Source organism: Dermacentor albipictus, chromosome 8 (assembly GCF_038994185.2).
Source record: "Dermacentor albipictus isolate Rhodes 1998 colony chromosome 8, USDA_Dalb.pri_finalv2, whole genome shotgun sequence".
NCBI classification, from domain to species: domain Eukaryota; kingdom Metazoa; phylum Arthropoda; class Arachnida; order Ixodida; family Ixodidae; genus Dermacentor; species Dermacentor albipictus.
In genome coordinates, this window is record NC_091828.1 from 76,098,854 (window position 1) to 76,126,669 (window position 27,816).

At 48.8% G+C, this 27,816-nt stretch overlaps 1 protein-coding gene across 9 annotated transcripts in view; it reads right to left on the bottom strand.

The window, feature by feature from the left end:
- LOC135920974 (uncharacterized) overlaps nt 1-27,816 on the bottom strand; it is an 84,699-nt gene that overhangs the window by 44,691 nt on the left and 12,192 nt on the right. For all 9 annotated transcript variants that reach the window (XM_070523612.1, XM_065455271.1, XM_065455275.2 and 6 more), the window contains 3 exons: nt 27,289-27,386; nt 23,944-24,075; nt 6,488-6,734 (listed from right to left, as the gene is read on the bottom strand). In XM_070523612.1, coding sequence (XP_070379713.1) covers nt 6,488-6,734; nt 23,944-24,075; nt 27,289-27,386 — 477 coding nt within the window. The remainder of the gene's footprint in view (nt 1-6,487; nt 6,735-23,943; nt 24,076-27,288; nt 27,387-27,816) is intronic.

Genomic DNA, 27,816 nt, shown 5'->3' on the forward strand with positions numbered 1-27,816 from the left:
TATGGTGGATTAAAGTGAATGAAGAAGGATTAAGGTCGATGAATGTGGATTCGTTGGATTAATTTGCATTAGGAGAATTATGGTAAATTAATCGGTCTTAATACTCAATGAACCCTAACTCACCTTAGTCCTCCCTAATCCACCTTAATACTCCTTCATCCACTTTTTACCAGCTTAATACTCCCAATCCACCTTAATACAACCTAATCAACCTACATCGCCTCTAATGCACTTAGCCTATTAGCCTTCTCTATACAATCTTAATCCTCCTTTATCAGCCCTAATCAATTACAATCCGTTTTAATCCTCCTTCATCACCTTAATTCTTATTAATGCATCTTAATCCAACGTAATCCTGCTTAATACTCCCAATCTACCTTAATACACCATAATCCACCTCTATCAAGCCTAATCCAGCTCCATGGCCCCTAATCAACCTTAATCTACCCTAATCCTTCCTAATCTTCCTGTATCAAATATAATTCACATTAATTATCCTTTATCACCCTAATCCTCCCTAATCCTTCTTCAGGCGCCCTAATGCACCCTAATGATTCTTAATACCCTTTCATCTACCCTTCACCTTTATCCACCATAGTCCTCCTTAATCCTCCTCCACCCACCTTAATCTTTATTCATACATCTTCATCCTTCTTAATGCACTCTAATCCACCTTAATCTTCTTTAATACACTTTCACCAACCTTAATCCTCCCTAATCCACCTTATGTCAATCACTGATGATGCATTAATTACCTTGGCTAATCATTCTCTCATACAGGGGTGGACATGCTTTGGGTCACCTCTGACCTTCCTTGGGTCACGTGATACTTCCAGTTTACAACGCGACCTTGAAACATAGAGATCTGAAGGCTTTCGCCTTAAAACAAAACCAAAAAAACTCTATGTTGACTAGCTAACGCTCATCACCTGCAATACCACGGGTATACTTGCCACTAATTTTTTCAGGGCACAAAGCAAAATCTATAATGCTGCACTTCCGACTGAATAACAACAGTCAGCGACATGCGAGGTGATGGAGCCGTCCCAGAATATTAAGCATACTGAGGGCAACCGTAACAAAAACGCTGGTGAGCAGGCCGGAAGAATGAAAAATAAATGCTGCATTACGGGATGTTTGCTACGAGCTCTATGAAAGACGCCTCAGCTCCTAAACAACGCTGTTCTTTGTCAGAACAAAGTTCTTTCGGCCAATCTCATGCAGCCACTGCTTCCTGCGCAAGCCGTCATGCTTTCCTTGTGGTATCATGAAAACGGGATAACCATCTTCAGGCTTCTTGATGCAGTTATATACCCAACAATCCGGCATAGCGCTAGCACATAGAGCAGGTAACACAGCGTACAATGTTCACTACGCCTAGCTAAAGCGCCGAGCCAGCCGTGCTCAGGAGGAAAATGGCACGAATGAAAAAGAAAAACACAAGCAAAACTCAAGATCCGCGCGTTTCCATGGGCAACGGCAGGGAGACCAATCGTCGTGCAGAAAAACGGGGGCAAAACTGGTTGCCGCGGGGGAACGCGCAAGGGCCGAGGAGAAGGAGAGGAGGTCGCACGGCGGCGGCAGAGTTCAAAGAGTGTCGCTACTTTCAAATTATCAAGGAACTTTAGGTGTTACTAGTGGCGCGGTCGCAGTAGTGACCAGGGAGCTAGCGAGAGAGAAATATCCGCGGCTAGGCGCGCGTTGTGACGTCATGCGCCTCCTCGGAGCACCGACACGGCGAAATCGCAAGTTTGCGGCCAGTAAAGCTTTCGCTTTAAGGCTGCTCAATGTAGGCAATGCTCTTCCCTTTGAAAGGAAAAGGAAGCGACATCCATCAAAAGAGAGGCGCGTTTGATTGGGCTTTTCAAACAACGCTGCGTGTTACCACCCGATGCGTGCGTCGGTGTTTACGTAAACTTGACGTCAGTGGATTGAAATAATAACAGGGGTGCCATAACGTAAAACTATTCTAAGCTTTCCTATTCCAATTTTGCAATCAGCCATCTACGATTGGTCAAAAACCTATTGGGACCACACCCACTTCACCTGTCTGTCACGCAACGTCACACTACCGCAAAAACTTACTGCGTCAAAGTGAGCTGCACGTGTTAAAGATGCATTTATGTGCCGAACACAACTGAATTTTCTTCTGAATAGCCGCAGGCCACCCCGTTCCCAAATGAAAAAATATGGCTACCGCCGATCGCCCAGGCACTGGCTACTCGTACCTACCAGAAAGCATGGGTTTATTTGCGTAGAATAAACCTTCTTGCGTGGCCGCGTAATATTTTTAGCACTTTGGGCACGTTTACAACATCGTTGTGGCAACTCTTTGCTGAGAATCCATTTTACGTCATTCTTAAGCTTCCGTTGCATGCCGCCGCGACATGCGACCAGTGACTGCAAGCTAAGTAAGGGAGAGCAGAGAAATTGCAGATGCCGGCACCACCCTCTTCAACAAGTTACAGATTTTCAGTGCAGTGGCTCTGCCCCGTCGAATCCCTCTCCATTGGAGCGTACTCCTCGCCTCTTGTCAGCCAATTAGATAAGACAAGACGCTCAGTGTAAGTAATGTTATTCGTTTATCAAGCAAACAAAAGTGACCTCCTATGAACGAGGAGAGCATTTGATTGGTCTTTTCAGACAACCCTGAGGGTGACCTCCCGATGCTTGCGTAGGTGGTTACGAAAATTTTACGTCAATAGATTGAAATAAGAACATATTGGAATAGTTTTACGTTATAGGACCCCAGATTGGAGTAGTTTTACGTTAGGGGGTCCCTAGTTGACATTTCTGCCATGCAGCCTGATTTGAAGTGTGTGCAGTATGTGGGTTCCCAAATGCTCATTCATTACCTGATGTTCAAAGTTTTATTAGGTTTTGCTCATACTTTTGACGCTAAATTAAGAACATTGCCTCGATCGCTGGTCCTCCTACAGATCCCCTCAAGAATGGTCTCACTTTCTGTTGGGTACCCGAACAAGCTAAGGCATTTTCAACTCCTTGCCTCAAAAACCCATTCGTTTTAGACCATTTGGATCCATCTTCTTATACAGTATTTCGGTCTGGCAAAAGCACCCATGTCCTTGACACTATTTTGTTGAAACGTCAGCGGTACGCAACTCGTGTAATCGCGCACGCCCGTCACCTTTAAGAGAAGACGAGTGTCTTTCGCCGGTTTCGGACATCCCAAAGTTGCGTCCTTATCTTTTCGACCGGCACTTCACCGTCTTCATAGATGACTGTGCGCTATGTTGGCTCACCTCGCTCAAATACCTAATAGACAACCTTCGATGCTCGGCTTTATGCCTACAGTACCATGCGTTCTCCGTATCCTACCGATCTGGACAGCTCAGTCAGGACGCCGGCTGCCTATCTCGCTGTCCTGTTGATTGACGTGGCCCTACAGAGCCCGAAGACAATCTGTGCCATTTTGGTGATTACCGACGTCGGCCCCATAGATTTAGAACACAGCTGCCACCCCTACTTACGGTCTATCATCGAGCGCATCACCTCACACGAACGCGACGCTTTTTAAAGTACAATCTTTATTACCCGCGTTGAGCCGAGTATCGCCGTCGCCAGCAATTGCACCTTCATTTGAATGCAGCCGCGCCGCAGCCTTGACAACGCATCACATGACTCGCCGCGCCGAGCTCCGCCGCCGCATCCGGCTTGACGGATGTGCTTTCCACAGCTGGGTCAAAGCCTGACTAAGTGATTCGGCGCGCGCCTGGCCAAAAGGAGCGCCACGTTCACCCAGTCAGTGCGAGCATGGCCATGGATAAGAGCGAGGCCGGGCTGTCTTCTCTGGCCGTTGCAAGGGAACGGGTGGCTTTGAGTCGTCGTCGCCAAGTGGCGTGTGACCACGCCGAGGACATCGCCCGGCGATGTGCTTCACTAGAGAGGGTCCGGAATGCAAAAGGCGTAGCACCATCGAGATCAATTTAGCAACTGTGTCCGCACCTTGTCCGTTTATTCTTCGACAATGCTCATGTTTACGGCTTCTCTGCATGTCTAACACTTGCGTTTTTCCTGTGACGCAACAGGTCTCGCACCGTCGAACGATGCATGTCTGCGCAAGAATAATCACTCTCATGTCAAGCAACCGACCTAGGCACAACTGCCATACTTGGCTTAACCTTCAGTGTATACATAAGTATAATAATGACAGTTAAATCAATGCTTAACCAAGTGAAACTATGAATTAACAAGACCAAACTAAGCTTTGTCTTTTATATCCAGGGTTGGCTGAGCCAAGCCGCCCCCAATTCTTGCACCTGTCGTCGCTGCAAGACATCTTGTGCAAGCGTAATGTGCAGACCAATGGGACCGAAATGCTCCTTGTTGTGCCCCACCATCTGCGCTTGACTATTCTCGTGAAGTTGCACGATGCCTCCCTCCAAACACGCCCCTCCCCCGTGGGCCATTTGGGTGTGTCGCGCACTTACGATCGAGTGCGCGGACGCTCCTTCTGGCCTGGACTATATAGTGCTCGGTTTCATGCTACGTCGTGGTATGCTGGCGCCTGCCAACGCCCAAATGAGAACCTCCAGGAAAGCCACCTAATTCACACGCCAGCGGAACCACTTATCGGTGTCGGCCTGCACGTCTTAGGCACTTGCCCCACCTCGTCTTCGGGCAACAAGTGGGTGGCCATCGCGACAGACTATGCCCCTGCATGCCATTACACGTGACCATACTCTCAGCTGTACAGCTAATTTAGCTGCTTTCCTTCTTAATGAAGTCATTCTCTACCATGGAGTTCCTTCTTAACTTCTCACTGACTGTGGACGCTGGTTCCTGTGAAGGAGTTGGATGATTTCTCCGCCCTAGCTCTACGTCTCACAAGTTCACCACGGCTTGCAAACCGTACACGAAGTAACTTGCCGAGCGCATCAACCGCACACCAACGGATATGTTCTCTATGTACATATTCAAGAATCACTGGAATTTACACTTCGCCTTTTCTGACGTTTGCATAGAACTCATAGCTCCATCACGCCACTGCCCTGCTATCTTCTTTCTAGCCGAAGGCCGCTGGTGCCTCTGGACTTCCTGGTCCACAATATACTACGCTCACGGCCACATTGTTTGCACCAGCCGCGGCACCTGACATCGACCGTGAGCACCTTCTGGAGTCTCAGACTGCTCAAAAACGGCTGACAGTGGGCGCTATGATGTTCATTTCATGCCTGAGTAACTTGTCTTGCTTTGGCTGCTTTGTCGCCGCTTCAGCCTGTGCGAAAAAACTGCTTCCACGTTTTACGTTGGGCCTTACCGGTTTCTTCGCCAGGTGACCAAAATGTCATGTAAAATACCGCCGTTGACACCACAGTCATCTGCTTTTCCATGGACCGACATCGTGCATGTTTCTTGACTGAAGCCTTATCACTCCAAAACAAGAACCTATAGCACACCGAAATGGTGCTGCAGCCGCTAGGGGTTAGTGTTACGTTGTATATTGTGATGAGTGCTCAAGTGAACAGGCGCTTGTACTCGTGTGCTGCGCCAAGAAGCAATTGCGCCAAGTCGTCAGATGCTGACGACTTTGCTGGCGCAAATGATTCCTATCGACATAATCGGATATTTAGGTAGTGTGTGCAGAATATATATATATATATATATATATATATATATATATATATATATATATATATATATATATGATAAGTATTCCTAATTTAAAATGAGGGCTCCATATTGAGGTGCGGCACTGTTCTACTGCAGAGAAATTGAAGACATTAAAGCTTTCGAGCGGTGTCGCCACATACACCCACGTGCACGGAAGTGGCAAGTAAAAACAGTACCTGTATGCGGAGATCACCAGATGTTTTGTTGTGAAAGTAGCGCGCATGTATTCAGTATGCAACGGAGGCAGGCGTAGCTTTGGTAATTCACATCAAAACCGCACTTTCGTCAGCGAGCAAAATATCGCTGGTGATCCAAAGCGATATATGTAATGTGTATTGTACCTTCAAGGTGCAATACACATTACACGTTATTACATGGAACGAACAATGCAACAAACGGGAAAAGGAACTCGCGAAAAGACGCAAATGACGCCTTCGAATGAATGCGTGGTAATGAGACATGCCAGGGAGCCGTACAGAGTTAACGTCAATAGAATGGTAAAATGCGCTCGGGGAACAGCCAAGCTTACGTAGATGAAACATATAAAGGGTCTTCACTACATCCGATAAAAGATCGCTGCAATTTTCGAAAATCTCTAGCAATCCGACTTATGCAAATCGGGCAGTCGGGACGACACTGACAATTTCGTTATTTCATTCGCTTTAAACAATGCTGAGTAGAAATAACTTCTTTGTAAGTGGGTGACGTTCTACAGATTTTTTTGCGAGCATTCTTCGGGAAGGAAAGTTCTAGCGATAAGCTGCAGTTTACTATAGGCGGGATCTATAAAACTGAGCTTTGTCGTTGTGTATTGGGCACAGAAGAAGCAAGCTTGAGGTGCGCGAAAACTTACTGAGAGTCGAAAGCCAGGCCCAGCCTTGTTCTCTTGTTCCTCGTTCTTGCTTCTTTAGCAGCGTCGAGAAACGCAGTGATAGCTCCTGTGGGGCTCCATGGTACACCTGGGCTGCAGGGCGGGTCTTTGCACACAGAGTCTAGGTATATCTGGTCACAAAAGCCGTCAGCAGGGAGTGGTGAACGCGCTGTATATTTTCGAATGTTGTACGTGCAGATCATCGGCGGCCCTCGTACGACTGGTGCAACTGCACGAAATACAAAAAGAAATAAACTGTAGGCGGACTGAAAGAGAGCGCAATTTGAAAACTGTCCATTAAAGGCCCGCAGGCAATTTGACAACGAGAACAAAAACAAGACGAGACTAGAGTGCCAGTCAACAGTCGGTCGAAATGTTGAATGGCGTGATCGCCGTTATTGTTTATGAATGCGTGACGAGCATCATGCACGTGACCCACATCTATTTCTTTTCAATTGTTAAATTGCATGTTGCTTCCAAATAAAAATTCATATTGTTAGAGTGGCGCTGGAATCGTTGTCTTTGTGTTGTCAGTTCGTGCGCTGCTAACGCAATTAAAAGAAAATCTAAGTGAACCCTAATAACGTGCTAACTTGAAATTGATCAATACTGGCGCATTACCAAAATAATATATTTATTAACAGATGTTACGGTAATGTAAAAGAGATTCTCACGAGGTAAATATAAAAAACAAAAACACAATAAATTCACCAACGCACATCGGTGTGGCTGCAAAAAAGTTGCATTTGGTGAAAAAAAAAATTTTCACTCACTAGCATGAGAATGATGAATAGTGCTGGGGAAAATCTTGCCAAACTTCCGCATGTCTCGAATTTCACTAATGTCTAACTTTTCTTTTATATTGCTACGGCACAATATGTGCGATCACGAAAGGCCAGCAGCGTGAAGACGACGACGACGATTTAGAAGCTAGCGCGGGCTGTTGCCTCTTGGCCAAGCGCAGCGTATTTTCCTTGTAAATATATTTGTACATAGCTTGTCGTCTGCGTCTTCCTACGTAACATATTTGGTGGAGGTGGACGTTCCCTGTACCTCGTCACGGAGCTTCGCAGTGGACGGTACGTCGAGCCTACCTTCATGGCTCCCGGCGACGCCAACCCGACTCCACCGGCTCCGACACCTGCTGCCACTTCGACGACCTACATCACCCTCTCCGCTCCGCGTGATCCTGGCGTATTCTCGGCAAAAGATGGGGAAGACGTCGAGGACTGGATCAGCCTTTACGAACACGTCAGCCGCAATAACCGGTGGGACCAAACTATCATGCTCGCCAACGTCGTCTTTTACCTCGGTGGCACACCTCGAGTTTGGTATCGGACGCACGAAGATGAGCTGACCAGTTGGGATTCGCTTAAGCAAAAGCTTCGAGACTTGTTTGGCAACCCCTACGGTCACCAACTTGCCGCGCAGAAGACGCTTTCCGGTCGTGTGCAGACGTCAACGGAGCCCTACGTCACGTACATTCAGGACGTCTTGGCTCTGTGCCGCAAAGTTGACACCCACATGACTGAGTCAGACAAGGTTTCCCACATCCTCAAAGGCATTGCCGATGAAGCCTTCAACTTGCTCGTTTGCAACAACGTAGCCACGGTGGATGCTGTTATAAAAGAGTGCCGCCGCCTGGAACTCGCCAAAAGCCGACGTGTTGACCAGCAGTTTGCCCGTCTGCCCAACACCCCAGCGACATCTTCCTGTGCCGACGCTCCTCGTCCCAACAACACTGCCGATGTTACCAGGATCGTCCGGCGTGAGATCGAGGCCGCATATCCGGCTGCCTTCGACTCCAGTCATACCACCACATCTGCAGTCACGGTCTCACTGATCCAGGCAGTTGTCCGCCAGGAGTTTGAAAACATGGGTCTTCACACCATCTGCTCGGCCCATCGCCCTGATACCCGCCCGGCTTCTTCGATTTCGCCCCGTCCCGCATCTTCTTACCCACCACGTTTCCGCAACCCAGCTGAATGGCGCACTGCTGACGACAGGCCTATTTGTTTCCACTGCCTTCGCATCGGGCACATTTCTCGGCACTGTCGTAGTCGCTGGAGTTCCCCGATCCGGTCTACTTATACAGCCTACTCTCGCCCCTCAGGTGGCCCTTCTCGTCCCTATGCCGCACGCTCCGATAATGCCGCCACTGATTCTCCTGCAACGAACCGCCCCTATTCTCGTTCGCCTTCGCCCCAACGCCGACAATCTCGCTCTCCCCAGCCCCGTCGCTCCTATTCGCCGACTCCCTTCGGACGCCGCTCCCAGCCGGAAAACTAGACGATGCAGTGCCTCGAGGTGACGCTGCATTGCCCCCTACGCCGCCAAATCCTCTACTGACTTTGCCCACTCATCTGAACCTTCTTGCCGTGCAAGTCGACGGTGTTTCTGTGTCTGCTCTCATAGACACTGGGGCGCATTTGTCCGTAATGAGCGCTGACCTTCGTAACCGGCTCAGGAAAATTATCACGCCCGCCACGACGCCTGTTGTCCGTGTCGCCGATGGCGGAACAGCCCCCGTCATTGGTATGTGTACCGCCCGCGTCTCCTTCGCCGATCGCTCAACAATCGTGCTATTCACAGTCATCGCCCACTGTCCCCACGACATCATCCTCGGCTTAGACTTCCTCTCCGCACATTCTGCTCTCATCGATTGTTCCGCCGGTACCCTCCGCCTTGACCTGCCTGTTCTGGATCCTGCTGAACCACACCCCAGTCGCCTCAGTTCCGCCGACTTCGTTCGCTTGCCACCTTCGGCACTGATCTACGTTGACCTAGTGTCATCCCCACCAGTCCCCGGCGGTCACTACATCGCGGCTCCTATGCCAGACGTCCTCCTTACACACGGGATCACAGTACCCCATACAGTTTTATCTATTACGGCGAATTGCGTCTGCCTGCCAGTGGTCAACTTTGGCTTGACGACACAAGTGCTGCCACGTGGAATGTCTTTGGCCCAGATTTGTTCATTCGAGGATCACTCAGTAGCATCCATTACAGTAGACGACACTTCATCCGATGCTCCTCTCCCATCGCAGTTGACAAATTGTACCATCGCTGACTTACGGAAAATGATTGCCCCCGACTTGCCCTCCGAGCACGCTCGTGAACTCTACCGCGTTCTGTTTTCCTACCACGATATTTTGACTTTAACGATCGTCCTTTAGCCCAAACTACAGCTGTCAAACATCGCATTAATACCGGCGATGCCCCTCCTATTCATCGCCGCCCGTATCGAGTGTCACCAGCTGAGCGTCAAGTTATTCACGCAGAAGTTCGCAACATGCTTGCCAAGAACATTATTGAACCGTCATGTAGTCCTTGGGCGTCACCGGTTGTGCTGGTAAAAAAGAAGGATGGCTCATGGCGCTTTTGCGTGGATTATCGGCACCTTAACAGGGTTACCAAAAAGGACGTGTATCCCCTACCTCGGATTGATGACGCCCTTGACTGCCTCCACGGTGCTCGCTATTTCTCCTCTATTGACCTTCGCTCAGGCTATTGGTTGATTGCCGTGGACGATCTCGACCGCGAGAAGACTGCCTTTGTAACACCCGACGGTCTTTATCAATTCAAGGTGATGCCGTTCGGCCTATGTAACGCTCCTGCCACTTTTGAACGCATGATGGACTCCCTTCTTCACGGTTTCAAATGGTCCACGTGCTTGTGCTACTTGGGCGACGTTATCGTATTCTCCCCAACGTTCGCTACGCACCTCGAGCGCCTCTCAGCAGTCCTGGATGTTTTTCGGCGAGCCGGTCTGCAACTCAACGCATCGAAGTGCCAATTCGGCCGTCGCCAGATTACCGTCCTTGGACATCTCGTTGACGCGAACGGAGTGCAACCGGACCCAGGCAAGATCCATGCTGTTACGCACTTCTCTGTTCCGAAGTGTGTCAAGGATGTGCGCAGCTTCATCGGCCTTTGTTCGTACTTCCGCCGTTTCGTGAGGAATTTCGCCGCCATAGCACGACCACTAACCGACCTTTTGAAGAAAGACGCTCCTTTCCAGTGGGGCGATACCGAGGCCTCTGCATTCTTTCATCTAATCGGCATTCTCACAACGCCTCCCGTTCTGGCCCATTTCGATCCTTCTGCGCCTACCGAAGCCCGTACTGATGCCAGCGGTCACGGAATTGGAGCAGTACTGGCACAACGCCAGCGTGGCCACGACCGTGTTATCGCTTACGCCAGCCGGCTCCTCTCACCCGCGGAGCGCAACTATTCCATCACTGAGCGTGAGTGTCTGGCCATAGTTTGGGCGGTTGCGAAATTCCGCCCATACTTATATGGCCGATCCTTTTCCGTTGTCACAGACCATCACGCGCTTTGTTGGTTATGCTCATTGAAAGACTCTTCAGGAAGACTTGGTCGCTGGGCCTTACGCCTCCAAGAATATTCGTTCTCTGTCACCTTCAAATCTGGCCGACTACACAAGGACGCTGACTGCCTGTCTCGCTACCCGGTAGACGAGCCTGACGACGCCGACAGTAGTACCGCCGGCGGCATTTTCTCTGTGTCTGCCTTCGCTAACATCGCCGATGAGCAGTACCGAGACCTATCGCTGCGAGTACTCATCGAGCGTCTGCGCTCTACACCTACCGACGCATCGGTTCGCCGATATGTCCTCCAGGGCGGCATTCTGTACCGAAGGAGCTTCCTCCCTGATGGCCCTGATCTTCTTCTTGTCGTGCCAAAACATCTACGACCGACTGTGCTCTTTGAGATGCATGACGCACCCACTGCAGGACATCTTGGGGTAACCCGCACGTACGACCGCGTCCGCCGCCGCTTCTATTGGCCTGGTCTCGCTCGCTCCGTTCGACGCTATGTTGCTGCCTGTGATCCATGCCAGCGTCGGAAGACACCTCAGGTGCTACCTGCCGGTCTTCTCCAGCCGATCACCGTCCCTGTGGAACCGTTCTTTCGTGTTGGATTAGACCTGCTTGGTCCCTTTCCCACGTCATCCTCTGGGAACAAATGGGTAGCCGTCGCGACTGATTACGCCACCCGATACGCTATCACTCGGGCTCTCCCTACCAGCTGCGCCACTGACGTCGCGGACTTTCTCTTGCGTGACATTATCTTGCTTCATGGCGCCCCGCGACAGCTGCTTACTGACCGTGGTCGAAACTTCCTCTCGAAAGTTATCGCTGACATTGTGCATTCCTGCTCCATTCAACACAAACTGACTACTTCATACCATCCTCAAACCAATGGCCTGACAGAGCGGTTAAACCGTACTCTTACCGATATGCTGGCCAAGTACGTTTCCAAGGACCACCACGACTGGGACATTGCCCTTCCTTACGTAACATTTGCGTACAATTCTTCCCGGCACGACACCGCCGGATTTTCTCCCTTTTATCTACTGTACGGTCGCGAACCTACCTTGCCCCTAGACACGGCACTTCCTCCTGCTGCGGTCTCAACAAGCGAGTATGCGCGCGACGCCATCGCCCTCGCCGACCATGCACGCCAGCTTGCCCATGCTCGACTTACGGCCTCACAGACCACTCAGCAGTGTCAGTACAACGCCCGCCATCGTGACGTACAGTTTTCACCTGGTGCGCTCGTGCTCCTGTGGTCGCCCTCTCGTCACGTCGGACTTTCAGAGAAGCTTCTTTCGCGATACACAGGGCCCTACCGCGTGCTGCGCCAGGTGACGCCTGTGACTTAGGGAATTGCTCCTGTGGGCTCAACCTCGTCCTCTCCTGTGGCATCTAGTGATGTCGTACACTTCAGTAGGCTCAAGGCCTACTACACTGCTTCCGAGTCCGATCTTTAGTCGCTCCGGGACGGCGCTTTTGCAGCCGGGGGTAGTGCTACGGCACAATATGTGCGATCACGAAAGGCCAGCAGCGTGAAGACGACGACGACGATTTAGAAGCTAGCGCGGGCTGTTGCCTCTTGGCCAAGCGCAGCGTATTTTCCTTGTAAATATATTTGTACATAGCTTGTCTTCTGCGTCTTCCCACGTAACAATATATTCTTCTATAGCTATATTTCTAACTGCATGAATTGTGAGATTGGCCAACTTAAACGTACGATAAAACGCAGGTAATGGTAGCGAGAAAAGTATACAAATGAAACCTCACGCATTTCTTTGATGCTTAAAAAGAAACAGGTCTCAGAGAAGCAAGAATATCTTTCAGAAAAGCTCACCCAGTTCCTGAAAGTTTCCCCACAGTGTTTTCGGCATCACCTTTCATCCTCGTACGAAAAAATGAGGTTCATTGAAACGGATGGTTGTTTTATGAGCGACCAATCAGAAATCGCCAACTGATGCAATGCTTATTTTCATTCTGTGTTCAGCCTTCCTAGTTCTTTGCCTCCGGGTTTCAGTACAGGAAGGTGCGCACTGCGATTTGACATGCTGGATGTTGTTTTGCCTGAAGAGGATATATTTTCCCTCTAACTTTATTTAAACACAAAAGTCGCCTGGGCCTGATTCTATTCCTAATGAGTTCATGAAGTGATATGCCGAAAGGGTCTCTAAATATTTACCTGTCATATTTAAGGCTTCTTTACAGCAATATTGCTTGCCTACTGATTGGTTACAGGCTAGAACAGTACCACTACACAAACCTGGAAGCAAGCACATTCCTGATGACTATTCACTTATTTTTATAACTTGCACCTGTTTGAAGAAACTTGCACATGTCTTAGCAAAGAGCTTATCCAAACACCTTGAGACACCAAGTAGCCAATTCCTAATCAACATGGTTTGACACGGAAGTTAAATGCTGTTAGCCAACTTCTAGAAGCACTGCATCATTTTTCCAAAGCAAGGAATGCAGAGATCAAGTGGCTATGCAATTTGCTTGGACATGCCGAAAGCATTTGACTCTGTTCCACATGAAGAGCTTGTTAATAAGCTGCTTGACATTGGTGTAAACAGAAATACTGTGTTGGGGATGAAAGCACACTTCACCAACAGGACTCAGTTCGTGGAGGTAACTTAATATCTGACGTCCTGGGGGTACCCTCTGGTTTCCCTCAGGGGTAAGTGCTAGGTTACATATTATATTTATGATGTGTAAATGATATTGCAGTTTCCATCCCGCCCCAAGTTACACTCCACGTATTCTCGGATGAGTGTTTATGTTAATCTGTTATTTTAAAACAAGAAGATCAGTTGACATTAAACTCTGGATTGAACACTATTGTTCATTGGTGCACAGCATGCGAAATGAAAATAATTATGCAACAACATCATATATTACAATTACAAAACCAAAAACGTATTTTTTATTACAAGATGAACAGGCAGTTTTTAACACAAGTCAACTATTCCAAATATTTAAGCGTCAATATATCATCAAATCTAAACTGCCATACGTATATCGCTAACATATGCTCTAAATACGAGAATAAGTTGTTGTTTACCAGAATAAAATTGATCCTTGCTCCCACAAAAGCAAAACTAACTTACTATCTCGCACTGCATGGTACGTCCAACACTGCAATATGGGAGCATCGTATGGAATCCGCACCATGCAAACACAGCTGGTAAGATTGGAAAAGTTCAGAGAACGGCAGCTATGTTCATATTAACTAGATGCAAATTTACAGATTCTGTGACTAACATGCTCCGTGAGCTAAACTTACGTTCACTTTCACGACGCAGAAAGGTCGCAAGGCTAAAATTTCTTAATCTGTTGCGAAATAATCGTTCCAACGTAAACACAAGCTCCTACTTGAAGCAGCGTTCCTTACGAATTGTGCGAACTTCTCACAAAAATAAGATTACATCCATGACGGTCCCAGTTAACTCCTTCAAGCACTCTTTCTTTCCGAGAGCAAAAGCTGAATGGAATGCCATGCCTCAGGACCTCTTACAAGCATATAAGCTGCTCAATTACGAACATTGCTTGTACCGTTACTTGTCCGAATAGAAGTTATTGTCATTCTCTGGTCTTTCTTGTCATGTCCTTCGCAGAATTTCCGATTTTGAGTGGTCTGAAACCCATCGTAGAGTTGCGACTATCAGTCGATAAATATGTTGTATTGGCGGCCTGTATCCGCATGGCCGCTGGGCGATTGTTTTATCGTGTTTGTTGGTTTCCAGTTGCTTGAACTAGGCTTGTACAAATGTTGTACTTGCGGCTGTATGCACTTGTTGGGTTGTATTGTTTGTATTTGCCCTGTAACGGCCTTACGGCTGACAATATTGATAAATATTAAGTAAATAATAGACTTTTTCTAATTTGGACACATCCGGGTGAGGAAACCTTTGGATGCGACGTCTCCTGGCTGTCTGACAATTAAACTCTACTTATTTATTAGCAATATACAGTTAAGCAAACCCGCCGTGGTCACGTAGCGGCTATGGCGTTGCTCTGCTAAGCACGAGGTAGCGGGATCGAATCCCGCCCACAGCGGTTGTATTTTGATGGTGGCGATGTGCAAAAACGCCCGTGTCCCATATATTGGGTGCACGTTAAAGAACCGCAGGTGGTGAAAATTAATCTGGAGTCCTCCACCATGGCGTGCTTCATAATCAAATCATGGTTTTGCACGTAAAACCCCAGAATTTATTTACCCTGAACTGTTTCCGTACCCCGCCCATTGGCCATCGTTAGCCCCCTAACGATGGTTTGAAACTAATGTTTCAAGACGTTCCGCACCACCCACCGAGACACTACGCTTTTGTACATGAAGGAGAACTATTCTTTTTTTTTAACAGTTCGGTTTCCCCCCCTTCCCCGGCGGAGATTTTTGAACGCGTTCCCTAGTTTTCGAGGTCGTCAAAGTAGCAAGCCAATATTGCCGCCCGCTATCGATGGATTGAAGCGCCGCTTTCGAGAACTTCCGCACCGCTCGCGGACACTCTGGGCCATCGGAGGGAAGGAGGACAACTATATTTTTGTTTTATAAGCAGTTCGCTTTTCCCGCGGAAAGCGTGAATTTCTAACGCACTTCGAATTTTCGCGACCGTCAAAGTAAAAAACAAAAATTTGCTGCCTCGGGTAGCGGCGCGCACGCTTCGAAAGATCGATTGTCGAATCTTGGACAAACAGATTGTAATACCATGCGCCAGAACCGAAATTACATTCAACATGGTCGCCTCCCTAACAAGGCCCCTTCAGCGAAACTGTCGCCTGGAACATACTGGAGTAAAAAGTGCCCGCCAGCAAGCTCACTACACCGGCCAAGCAGTCTGCTAATAGCGAGCCGCCAGAGGTAGAGGATCAAGCCGCACGGTTTGCACGGCTTCAAGCACTCCACGTTCCAGCAAAAAGAAATAAAATCCAAGATTCGATGATGGCAGTTCTCATAGGAGAAAGCCTACCGAAGCCATTTTATCTCCTGCGAATACACCCTAGCAGTGCGAAATAGCATGGGCAAATATAAAGAGTGCGCCGCGCACCGTCATTCCAACAACCTATCACGCACGGATAATTCCGAGTCTAGTGGACGAGATGGCGCAGTTATCCTTTGACTACGCGATATCGTGGTCACGCGACAGAAAAAAGAAATGTATAGGGACTGCGGCTTTAAGGTGGCAGACGTCAGCAGCAGCGTGAGCTAGGGCGCAGAGAACAGTGCACCCCCAACAACCCATTCCGGCAGCGCACCAGACGCTGCGGCGCTGTAGCGGCGTCACCTCGCGCTGCTCCCGATGATTAAATAGCGCTAAGCCGATGTTTGAGGTCTGGAGAGGCTGCGAACTAAAACGGACGCGCATGCAAGAGCAGACGTCTCAACACGTATCAGGCGCCTTTTTCACTTTTTGGCACTGGTCCGCGTTTTTTGCCCGAAGCCATGGTTCATTTCATTGCGTCCGCGACTGTAAATCGCCGACAAAAGAAAAAAAAAACGTCAGGTTTGGTTCCTTCACAGCGCGGCGCTTTGATGGGCTGCGGCCGTCCGCAACTGCGCGACAGCACTGAACTACTGGCGACTCACGCGCCCCTTCGTCCCGACCATCAGCAGCAGAGGAGCCGAACGTGGCACCAGAAATTTATCAAGCGCGACAAGCGCCAGCGCTAGAGCAAGGGTGCGGAGGAGAAGTTTGACGTCACTCGGGGTACTCTCGTCGCGAGCGCGCGAAGCGCGATAGCAGCGCCGGCCCCGCAGCCGCTCCGGCCGCTTTCGCCGTGGTCCATTTTATTCTGTCCGCGACTGTACATCTTGGTGTCGATTATTGATTTCTGCTACATGTGTTGCTTCTTGTTCGTGTTATGCTTAACTGTTAATCTTCCTGCATTATCTTGCCAAATGTCTATGGTAAAGTAAATATTGCACGCTCGTCCGATGATTTGCCGGGCCAAGTCCCTCGAGCCACTTGTGGCTTTGAAAGGCCTGCTTCTTGTATTCTGTATTACTTCGTGCAATAGACATTTCTTATTGGTATTATTACTATTAATATTGTTACGTAGGAAGACGCAGACGAAAAGCTATGTACAAATATATTTACAAGGAAAATACGCTGCGCTTGGCCAAGAGGCAACAGCCCACGCTAGCTTCTAATCGTCGTCATCGTCTTCACACTGCTGGCCTTTCGTGATCACACATATTGTGCCGTAGCACTACCCCCGGCTGCAAAAGCGCCGTCCCGGAGCGACTAAAGATCGGACTCGGAAGCAGTGTAGTAGGCCTTGAGCCTACTGACGTGTACGACATCACTAGATGCCACAGGAGAGGACGAGGTTGAGCCCACAGGAGCAATTCCCTAAGTCACAGGCGTCACCTGGCGCAGCACGCGGTAGGGCCCTGTGTATCGCGAAAGAAGCTTCTCTGAAAGTCCGACGTGACGAGAGGGCGACCACAGGAGCACGAGCGCACCAGGTGAAAACTGTACGTCACGATGGCGGGCGTTGTACTGACACTGCTGAGTGGTCTGTGAGGCCGTAAGTCGAGCATGGGCAAGCTGGCGTGCATGGTCGGCGAGGGCGATGGCGTCGCGCGCATACTCGCTTGTTGAGACCGCAGCAGGAGGAAGTGCCGTGTCTAGGGGCAAGGTAGGTTCGCGACCGTACAGTAGATAAAAGGGAGAAAATCCGGCGGTGTCGTGCCGGGAAGAATTGTACGCAAATGTTACGTAAGGAAGGGCAATGTCCCAGTCGTGGTGGTCCTTGGAAACGTACTTGGCCAGCATATCGGTAAGAGTACGGTTTAACCGCCCTGTCAGGCCATTGGTTTGAGGATGGTATGAAGTAGTCAGTTTGTGTTGAATGGAGCAGGAACGCACAATGTCAGCGATAACTTTCGAGAGGAAGTTTCGACCATGGTCAGTAAGCAGGTGTCGCGGGGCGCCATGAAGCAAGATAATGTCACGCAAGAGAAAGTCCGTGACGTCAGTGGCGCAGCTGGTAGGGAGAGCCCGAGTGGTAGCGTATCGGGTGGCGTAATCAGTCGCGAGGGCTACCCATTTGTTCCCAGAGGATGACGTGGGAAAGGGACCGAGCAGGTCTTATCCAATACGAAAGAACGGTTCCACAGGGACGGTGATCGGCTGGAGATGACCGGCAGGTAGCACCTGAGGTGTCTTCCGACGATGGCAGGGATCACAGGCAGCAACATTGCGTCGAACGGAGCGAGCGAGACCAGGCCAATAGAAGCGGCGGCGGACGCGGTCGTACGTGCGTGTTACCCCAAGATGTCCTGCAGTGGGTGCGTCATGCATCTCAAAGAGCACAGTCTGTCGTAGATGTTTTGGCACGACAAGAAGATCAGGGCCATCAGGGAGGAAGCTCCTTCGGTACAGAATGCCGCCCTGGAGGACATATCGGCGAACGCATGCGTCGGTAGGTGTAGAGCGCAGACGCTCGATGAGTACTCGCAGCGAGAGGTCTCGGTACTGCTCATCGGCGATGTTAGCGAAGGCAGACACAGAGAAAATGCCGTCGGCGGTACTACTGTCGGCGTCGTCAGGCTCGTCTACCGGGTAGCGAGACAGGCAGTCAGCGTCCTTGTGTAGTCGGCCAGATTTGTAGGTGACAGAGAACGAATATTCTTGGAGGCGTAAGGCCCAGCGACCAAGTCTTCCTGAAGGGTCTTTCAATGAGCATAACCAACAAAGCGCGTGATGGTCTGTGACAACGGAAAAGGATCGGCCATATAAGTATGGGCGGAACTTCGCAACCACCCAAACTAGGGCCAGACACTCACGCTCAGTGATGGAATAGTTGCGCTCCGTGCGTGAGAGGAGCCTGCTGGCGTAAGCGATAACACGGTCGTAGCACGGTCGTTACATAGGCCGATAACATGGTCGTAGTTTTCCGACAACCCACTTTGTGACTTCTGCGGGTGCAATGAAACAATCGCGCACCTTCTTTGTGAGTGCTCTCGTTTCAACCTGCAAAGAGCAGTCCTCTCAGCCACCCTAGACAAAATGGTCAAGCGCCCACTGTCAGAAAACAAGATCCTTGGACACTGGCCTACGCGAACATCAGCGCGATCGGCTATGAAGGCGCTGCTGCGGTATTTAAAAGACACTGGACTTTGTGACAGATTGTGACTTCACTGTGTGACTCAGGATTGTACGGTGCACTGCATCACAGTAGGAAGGCCTTTGCGGGGTGCGTGACGGTGCCCACAGAAACAGTTTGTGTGTACGTGCGTGTGTGTGTAGTTTTTTTTTAATGCTTCTCCCTCTCACCTATCGCTTCCCCTTTCCCCTCCCCCAGTACAGGGTAGCCAACCGGAGATAATCTCTGGTTAACCTCCCTGTCTTTCCTTTGCCTTTCTCTCTCTCTCTCTCTTTCTCGGTCGTAGCCACGGTGGCGTTGTGCCAGTACTGCTCCAATTCCGTGACCGCTGGCATCAGTACGGACTTCGGTAGGCACGGAAGGATCGAAATGGGCCAGAACGGGAGGCGTTGTGAGAATGGCGATTAGACGAGAGAATGAAGAGGCCTCGTTATCGCCCCACTGTAAAGGAGCGTCTTTTTTCAAAGGGTCGGTTAGTGGTCGTGCTATGGCGGCGAAATTCCTCACGAAACGGCGGAAGTACGAACAAAGGCCGATGAAGCTGCGCACATCCTTGACACACTTCGGAACAGGGAAGTGCGTAACAGCATGGATCTTGCCTGGGTCCGGTTGCACTCCGTTCGAGTCAACGAGATGTCCAAGGACGGTAAACTGGCGACGGCCGAATTGGCACTTCGATGCGTTGAGTTGCAGACCGGCTCGCCGAAAAACATCCAGGACTGCTGAGAGGCGCTCGAGGTGCGTAGCGAACGTTGGGGAAAATACGATAACGTCGTCCAAGTAGCACAAGCACGTGGACCATTTGAAACCGTGAAGAAGGGAGTCCATCATGCGTTCAAAAGTGGCAGGAGCGTTACATAGGCCGAACGGCATCACCTTGAATTGATAAAGACCGTCGGGTGTTACAAAGGCAGTCTTCTCGCGGTCGAGATCGTCCACGGCAATCTGCCAATAGCCGGAGCGAAGGTCAATAGAGGAGAAATAGCGAGAACCGTGGAGGCAGTCAAGGGCGTCATCAATCCGAGGTAGGGGATACACGTCCTTTTGGTAACCCTGTTAAGGAGCAGATAATCCACGCAAAAGTGCCATGAGCCATCCTTCTTTTTTACCAGCACAACCGGTGACGCCCAAGGACTACATGACGGTTCAATAATGTTCTTGGCAAGCATTTTGCGAACTCCTGCGTGTATAACTTGACGCTCAGGTGGTCACACTCGATACGGGCGGCGATGAATAGGAGGGGCATCGCCCATATTAATGCGATGTTTGACAGCTGTAGTTTGGGCTAAAGGACGATCGTTAAAGTCAAAAATATCGTGGTAGGAAAACAGAACGCGGTAGAGTTCACGAGCGTGCTTGGAGGGCATGTCGGGGGCAATCATTTTCCGTAAGCCAGCGATGGTACAATTTGTCGACTGCGATGGTAGAGGACTATCGGATGAAGTGTCGTCTACTGCAATGGATGCTACTGAGAGATCCTCGAATGAACAAAGCTGGGCCAAAGACATCCCACGTGGCAGCACTTGTGTCGTCAAGCCAAAGTTGACCACTGGCAGGCAGACGCAATTCGCCGTAATAGATAAAACTGTATGGGGTACTGTGATCCCGTGTGTAAGGAGGACGTCTTGCATAGGAGCCGCGATGTAGTGACCGTCGGGGACTGGTGTGGATGACACTAGGTCAACGTAGGTCAGTGCCGAAGGTGGCAAGCGAACGAAGTCGGCGGAACTGAGGCGACTGGGGTGTGGTTCAGCAGGATCCAGAACAGACAGGTCAAGGCGGAGAGTACTGGCGGAACAATCGATGAGAGCAGAATGTGCGGAGAGGAAGTCTAAGCCGAGGATGATGTCGTGGGGACAGTGGGCGATGACTGTGAATAGCACGATTGTTGAGCGATCGGCGAAGGAGACGCGGGCGGTACACATACCAATTACGGGGGCTGTTCCGCCATCGGCGACACGGACAACAGGCGTCGTGGCGGGCGTGATAATTTTCTTGAGCCGGTTACGAAGGTCAGTGCTCATTACGGACAAATGTGCCCCAGTGTCTATGAGAGCAGACACAGAAACACCGTCGACTTGCACGTCAAGAAGGTTCAGATGAGTGGGCAAAGTCAGTAGAAGATTTGGCGGCGTAGGGGGCAATGCAGCGTCACCTCGAGGCGCTGCATCGTCTAGTTTTCCGGCTGGGAGCGGCGTCCGAAGGGAGTCGGCGAATAGGAGCGACGGGGCTGGCGAGAGCGAGATTGTCGTCGTTGGGGCGAAGGCGAACGAGAATAGGGGCGGTTCGTTGCAGGAGAATCAGTGGCGGCATTATCGGAGCGTGCGGCATAGGGACGAGAAGGGCCACCTGAGGGGCGAGAGTAGGCAGTATAAGTAGACCGGATCGGGGAACTCCAGCGAGTACGACAGTGCCGAGAAATGTGCCCGATTCGATGGCAGTGGAAACAAATAGGCTTGTCGTCAGCAGTGCACCATTCAGATGGGTTGCGGAAACGTGGTGGGTAAGAAGATGCGGGACGGGGCGAAATCGAAGAAGCCGGGCGGGTATCAGGGCGATGGGCCGAGCAGATGGTGTGAAGACCCATGTTTTCAAACTCCTGGCGGACAACTGCCTGGATCAGTGAGACCGTGACTGCAGATGTGTTGGTGGGACTGGAGTCGAAGGCAGCCGGATAGGCGGCCTCGATCTCACGCCGGACGATCCTGGTAACATCGGCAGAGTTGTTGGGACGAGGAGCGTCGGCACAGGAAGATGTCGCTGGGGTGTTGGGCAGACGGGCAAACTGCTGGTCAATACGTCGGCTTTTGGCGAGTTCCAGGCTTCGGCACTCTTTTATAACAGCATCCACCGTGGCTACGTTGTTGCAAACGAGCAAGTCATCGGCAATGCCTTTGAGGATGTGGGAAACCTTGTCTGACTCAGTCATGTGGGTGTCAACTTTGCGGCACAAAGCCAAGACGTCCTGATTGTACGTGACATAGGGCTCTGTTGACGTCTGCACATGGCCGGAAAGCGCCTTCTGCGCGGCAAGTTGTTGACCGTAGGTGTTGCCGAACAAGTCTCCGAGCTTTTGCTTAACTGGTGAGCTCATGTTCGTGCGTGCGATACCAAACTCGAGGTGTGCCACCGAGGTAAAAGACGACGTTGGCGAGCATAATAGTAGGGTCCCACCGGTTATTGCGGCTGACGTGTTCATACAGGCTGATCCAGTCATCGACGCCTTCTCCATCTTGGGCCGAGAATATGCCAGGATCACGGGGAGCGGGGAGAGTGATGTAGGTCGTCGAAGTGGCAGCAGGTGTCGGAGCCGGCGGAGTCGGGTTGTCGTCGCCGGGAGCCATGAAGGAAGGCTGGACGTACCGTCCACTGCGAAGCTCCGAGACGAAGTACAGGGGACGTCCACCTCCACCAGATATGTTACGTAGGAAGACGCAGACGAAAAGCTACGTACAAATATATTTACAAGGAAAATACGCTGCGCTTGGCCAAGAGGAAACAGCCCGCGCTAGGTTCTAATCGTCGTCGTCGTCTTCACACTGCTGGCCTTTCGTGATCGCACATATTGTGCCGTAGCAATATTATTATACTAATTATTAATATTATTGTTATTGCTGTTGTTGTTGTAAGTCCCGAAGTAGCTTCTCTTTCGCCTGGTGTGTTTCGTAAATATGTCTTTAGATAACATGCTGCATTCAATGACAACAAACATAATTGGCCATCGTATGCGCATCGCCGTTCGCTGTCGAAGACTTAATTATTCGCTTCAATACACACATATATATATATATAGTTATTTAATTGGCAATACATTTAATATATATATATATATATATATATATATATATATATATATATATATATATATATATACTTCTACATTGTACATAAAACGCCATTCACGCTTTGGTTTTGGGGTTGTCATTGTTTGTTGACGTAATTTGATATACACACAGACACACACACACGCACATGTATAAACAAACAAATAAATAAATAAATAAATAAATAAATAAATAAATATATATATATATATATATATATCTATATATATATATATATATATATATATATATATATATATATATATATATATATATTGTCACGGTGTAGTGACGGTGAAGAAAGCAAGACTACGGTGGAATACAAAACTAGCTTTTATTGGGCGAACCTGTGCCCACAAAAACAGGCTACACTTATAGCACAACGATAGCGGCGAACACGGTCGGCGATCGTCGGAAATCTGATCAGCGGGTCAAGTGCGTTGGCTTTTATACAGCAGTCATCGAATGTTCCAGACTAATCGTTCGGACCCGCATGCCTTCCACAAAGTTCTACAACATTCGAGTCACGCGATGAAATCAGATAACACAAGGTTCGGCGACAACACAGCGGATAGAAGCATCGATAACTTTCCAGAAACTTCGGATACATGCAGACGCGTCCCGCGCTGTGCGATAACATTTGCTAGGCGGCGAAACTTGGTCGCCTGTTAAATATAAGTACACGTGTCAATATATATATATATATATATATATATATATATAATGAACGAGAAGAAAGGGGGTTAACTGAGGGGCCTGGTCTCTATTAATCAAAGCGTAAGAAGCCAACAAACAACGACAGCAAGGACAAAGCAGGGGAAATTATTTGTACTTACTAATTCAAATAAGGAAATAATAAATGAATGGCAGTGACAATGGATGAAAAAAAAATACAATTTGCCACAGCTGGGGAACGATCCCGCGTCGTCGCATTACCCGTGCGATGCGAAGACGTGGAATCGCTACCCATCTGCCGCAAGCTGTCTTTTTATCCAGTTTCTCTGCAATTTATCATTTCGCTTAATTCAATTAGTAAGTACAAGTAAGTTCCCCTATGTTGTCCTTGGTGTCTTTGTTGGCTTATCATTGTGTAAATATATATCACCCCAAGCAAACATTTTTATGTTCAGTGTGCACGCCTACACGTTGGAAGGAATCTTCAGTTTACCTGTCGTCGTCGAGCTGGGGGTGGTCGGCAACGTGGGCGGCAACGCGGGCGGCAACGTGGGCGGCAACGTGGGCGGCAACGGGGTCAACTTCTTAGTAATCGTCAGTGGTTTCGGCGGCTCCTTTTCGGCTGCTGTCGGCGTGCGAGAAAGAAAGCTTTCTGAGACAAAAACTAGAGCACGAAAAATGCGCCAAGCACAAGAATTCCTTCAGCCGGCCTATCTATATATGTACTGTTTGCCTAAGAAAGAAGGAGTAGCACGCATCACCCATGATGCCGAGCTCTTCTACAAACATATCTTATAACAAAGGAAATCAGAGTATGACAGCCTACAGCCAGCTGTAAAGACTGGGAGTGGCAACTGGAGTGGATTTTCAGCAGCTGTAATTTAAAGATATCCGGTGAAAATAATTTTGACGAAGCTCAGCCCTAACCCTGAAATCAGCTGTACAAACTTCTCCTTCCGAAAACCCGTTCCAAATGGCATCTGATCTTAGAGGCAATGGAAACATTTATTGTTTAGAGCCGATTTCACGCAGTTAAAAAAGATTTACAAAGAAACTACGGAGCTTATTAGAGTATTCAAGATGTTTAAAACACTTCTAACTTCGCCTTCAGGTCGCCGCAACTGCGGAGCGCGAAAAGCCTAAAATGTCTTTCGTAATTGCTATGCCAATATCACAATAATAAAACGAGCGAAAAATTATTCACATAAGAGCGCCGATGAGCCTGCACATTCGCTTGTCCAATACTCGAGCTCCTTCAACGAACAGACATTGGAAACAGTAATATCGGTCATTACTGCGCCTGTACGATGTCGGACAAAGCTTCGCTTGTTTGAATCGGACACGCGAACCATGTCCTTGCTTTTTTCTTTTAGTTCAGTTCAGGTAAGACGGTGCAGGCACGCAAGCACATGATGCTGGGCGTTAGTGCGTGAATTGTGACGGGTCTTTCGAACACTAGACATCACAGGGCGTTGTCTGAGACGGGAGCTCGGGGTGTCTCTAACATCGTGGGTGGGAAAATTTAGGGTGTAAATTGTTTAGCTTTGGAACTGCTAGCCCGCCAGGGCAGTGTCACATTAAGTTATGATAAGTCGCCCTCCTGTGGTCACTTGGCATCGGAAAAACTTCCAGCTGTATTGATCCCGAAGAAACTGCGCCAACAAACGTAAAGCTTTCATGCTCACTGTGCAAAGAAAGTGTGAGCACCTTCAGCAGCCGGAAGTGTAATATCTGTTGCCAGCTGTGATGCATGAAAAAATGTGGAAAACAACACCACGTGATGAAAGCGAACGCTGCCAAATATAGGCCCGGCGCTTTTTCATGTCACAACGTAATGTGTCGGACAGCCTTGCGCCTTGCAAGCGGACAAAAAAGGCGCGGCAGGTAATGGAGGCTACCGCACCAGCCATGCTGTAACGCGGGATATAAATACAACACTACGTACGCCTCCTGAACGATGAACTTAGTCGCTGTAGGAGGTGAAACGTGGCTAGGCGATATCCTAGCAGACAGTAGGAGGAAGCAATGGGGATAAACAGTACATGCAATGCTTATGGAAGATAACGGGCTGTTTATTAGTTACAGTATGCGTTCCGAATAAGAGAAGGAGAAAAGAGAGAGATGACAGTGGCCCCCGAGCTAAAAAGCTTTAGCATGTGGGCTCCTTTAGATTGCCACCTTGTGTTTTGATCCAGCAAACAGTCGGCATTGCGTCCCCGGCAAAAACGGCGAAGAAGACGACGAAGTGAAATTTCGCACGCCAGCTGCAGAACCGTCCCTCCTTGCCTGGCATTTTTCGTGTCTGGCTGCTGGTACTGTTGTTTACTCTTAGCTTAGCGCGTGACAATATCATCATCATCAGCCTATTTTATGTTCATTGCTGCACGAAGGCCCCTCCCGGAGATATCCAGTTAACCCTGTCCGGCGCCAACCGATTCAAACTATAGCACCCACGTATTTCCCATTTTCATCGCCCCACCTGGTTTTCTGCCGTCCTCGACTGCGCTTCCCTTCTCTTCTCACCCATTTTATAACCCAATCGGTCCACCGCATATGTAACCTACGCATTACATGCCCTGCCCCACTCTGTCTTTTCTCTTATTGTCCATTAGAATATCGGCTATACCCGTGTGTTCTCTGATCAAAACCACTCTCTTTCTGTCTATGGTAAAGGAGAGAACGTTTTTCTCGGCTACCACTGCACCAATTTTGGCGAGGTTTGTTGTACTTAAAAGAAAAAGAAAGTTAGATTCATGTTGCTGTTAGAAGCGGATTCTTGAGTTAAACCGCAAATTTGCTCTAAATGTTCTCGGAAATTGCAAATTTTCAGACAACGAACTGTCACGTTTATAACTCTGAAACTATCGCATATGAAATCACATTTAAAGCGAAAAGAATTGGTATAGTACACATCACCCTTCAATATTTTGAGAAGTAGCGTGCTGAAACTTTTGCTACTGGGCATAATTGTTAAAGGGACACTAAAGGGAAAAAATGTTTTCTTCTGCATCAGTAAATTACCTTTCTACGACATGAAAAACACCACTCTTACCCCCATAAGACGCTTAGTAAGCGAGAAAAAGTGCAAGAACTAAAGGCGGCTGGCGACGCCTCCTTTAAGTTCCACGCCTGTCACTGTGACGTCATAGATTTTGAAGGCATCTTCTAGGGCGTACTTAAGTATATAGTGGTACAGATTGACTACATTGTGTTCGAAACGAACCAAATAATAAATACGGGAAGTTTCGGGAGCCTTTACTCAGCCAACGCGGCGCAAAAGCGATAATACACTTTGGAATCCCTGACGTCCCACTGAAGTACCGGCGTCGGGGTTTCGGCGCGAAATTCAAATACTGATACTTCGACCTTCATTATCTCATCTAATAATAAAACTATTATTTGTAAATGACTGCCTGTAGAGTTCTACATCAATGCTGTAGTGTCCCTTTAAGGAGAATAATTTCACTAGCAATTGGCGCTGATTTTGCATTTATGAAATGGCCCTTAAATTGAAAGTGATCGAAAGGTGACAAGGGGAAATGTTTTATTTTTCATTGCGATTGGTCGCGAAAGTAATCCATCTCTAAAGACTGAATTGCGTGAATTTTCCGGATGCGACTGTATAAAAAAATCTCTTTTTAAAATGTACGCACCCTCTATATATCAGATACCCTGCACGAAGCTACAAGCACGTCGCTTTACGACTTTTCTAGATGCGCTAACACGCAGTATGTGTGGGATATAAATTAGAAAGTAGGGTGATAACTTTGATCCTTAAAACGTAGCAAAGCATTGCTGAGTAACCACAGTAGTCAATGATAAGCAGATGTGAACTCACGCGTCTCTTTCAAGAGATACCAAGTGAGAGCGATGGCAACCACGCCCACTGTTAGGATTGTGGCGATGCCGGCCAGGATCGTGAAGGCTGACATCCCCCTGTAAGGAATATTGCACGTGCGAAAAGCTATGTGAGTATTTCTCAAAGTTAGACGAAAAACGTAGACGTGGATATGAACCAAATCACTCCTACGGTAACAATGAAATGATGATTACGCGTTAGCCTTCACGCTTTTAAGGAATATGAATACTTTTTCTGAGAACGTGATCTCCACTTTGCAAATGGCTCTTATCTAAGTGTTCAAGTTACAGTGCCCGCTGTGAGGAGCTGCGACGTCATGAGCCGCCGATAGGTGGCCGAAGGAGAGTGTAAAACATAATTCTGGATTTTACAGATATACTTTTAGTGAACATACAGTGTTTTTAAAGATGGTGTTCAAACACGATTATACAGTTGTACATAAACATACACGATGCACGACCGTGCATGTATGTGTTAAGAATTCGCAAAATTCTTATCGTAATTCTT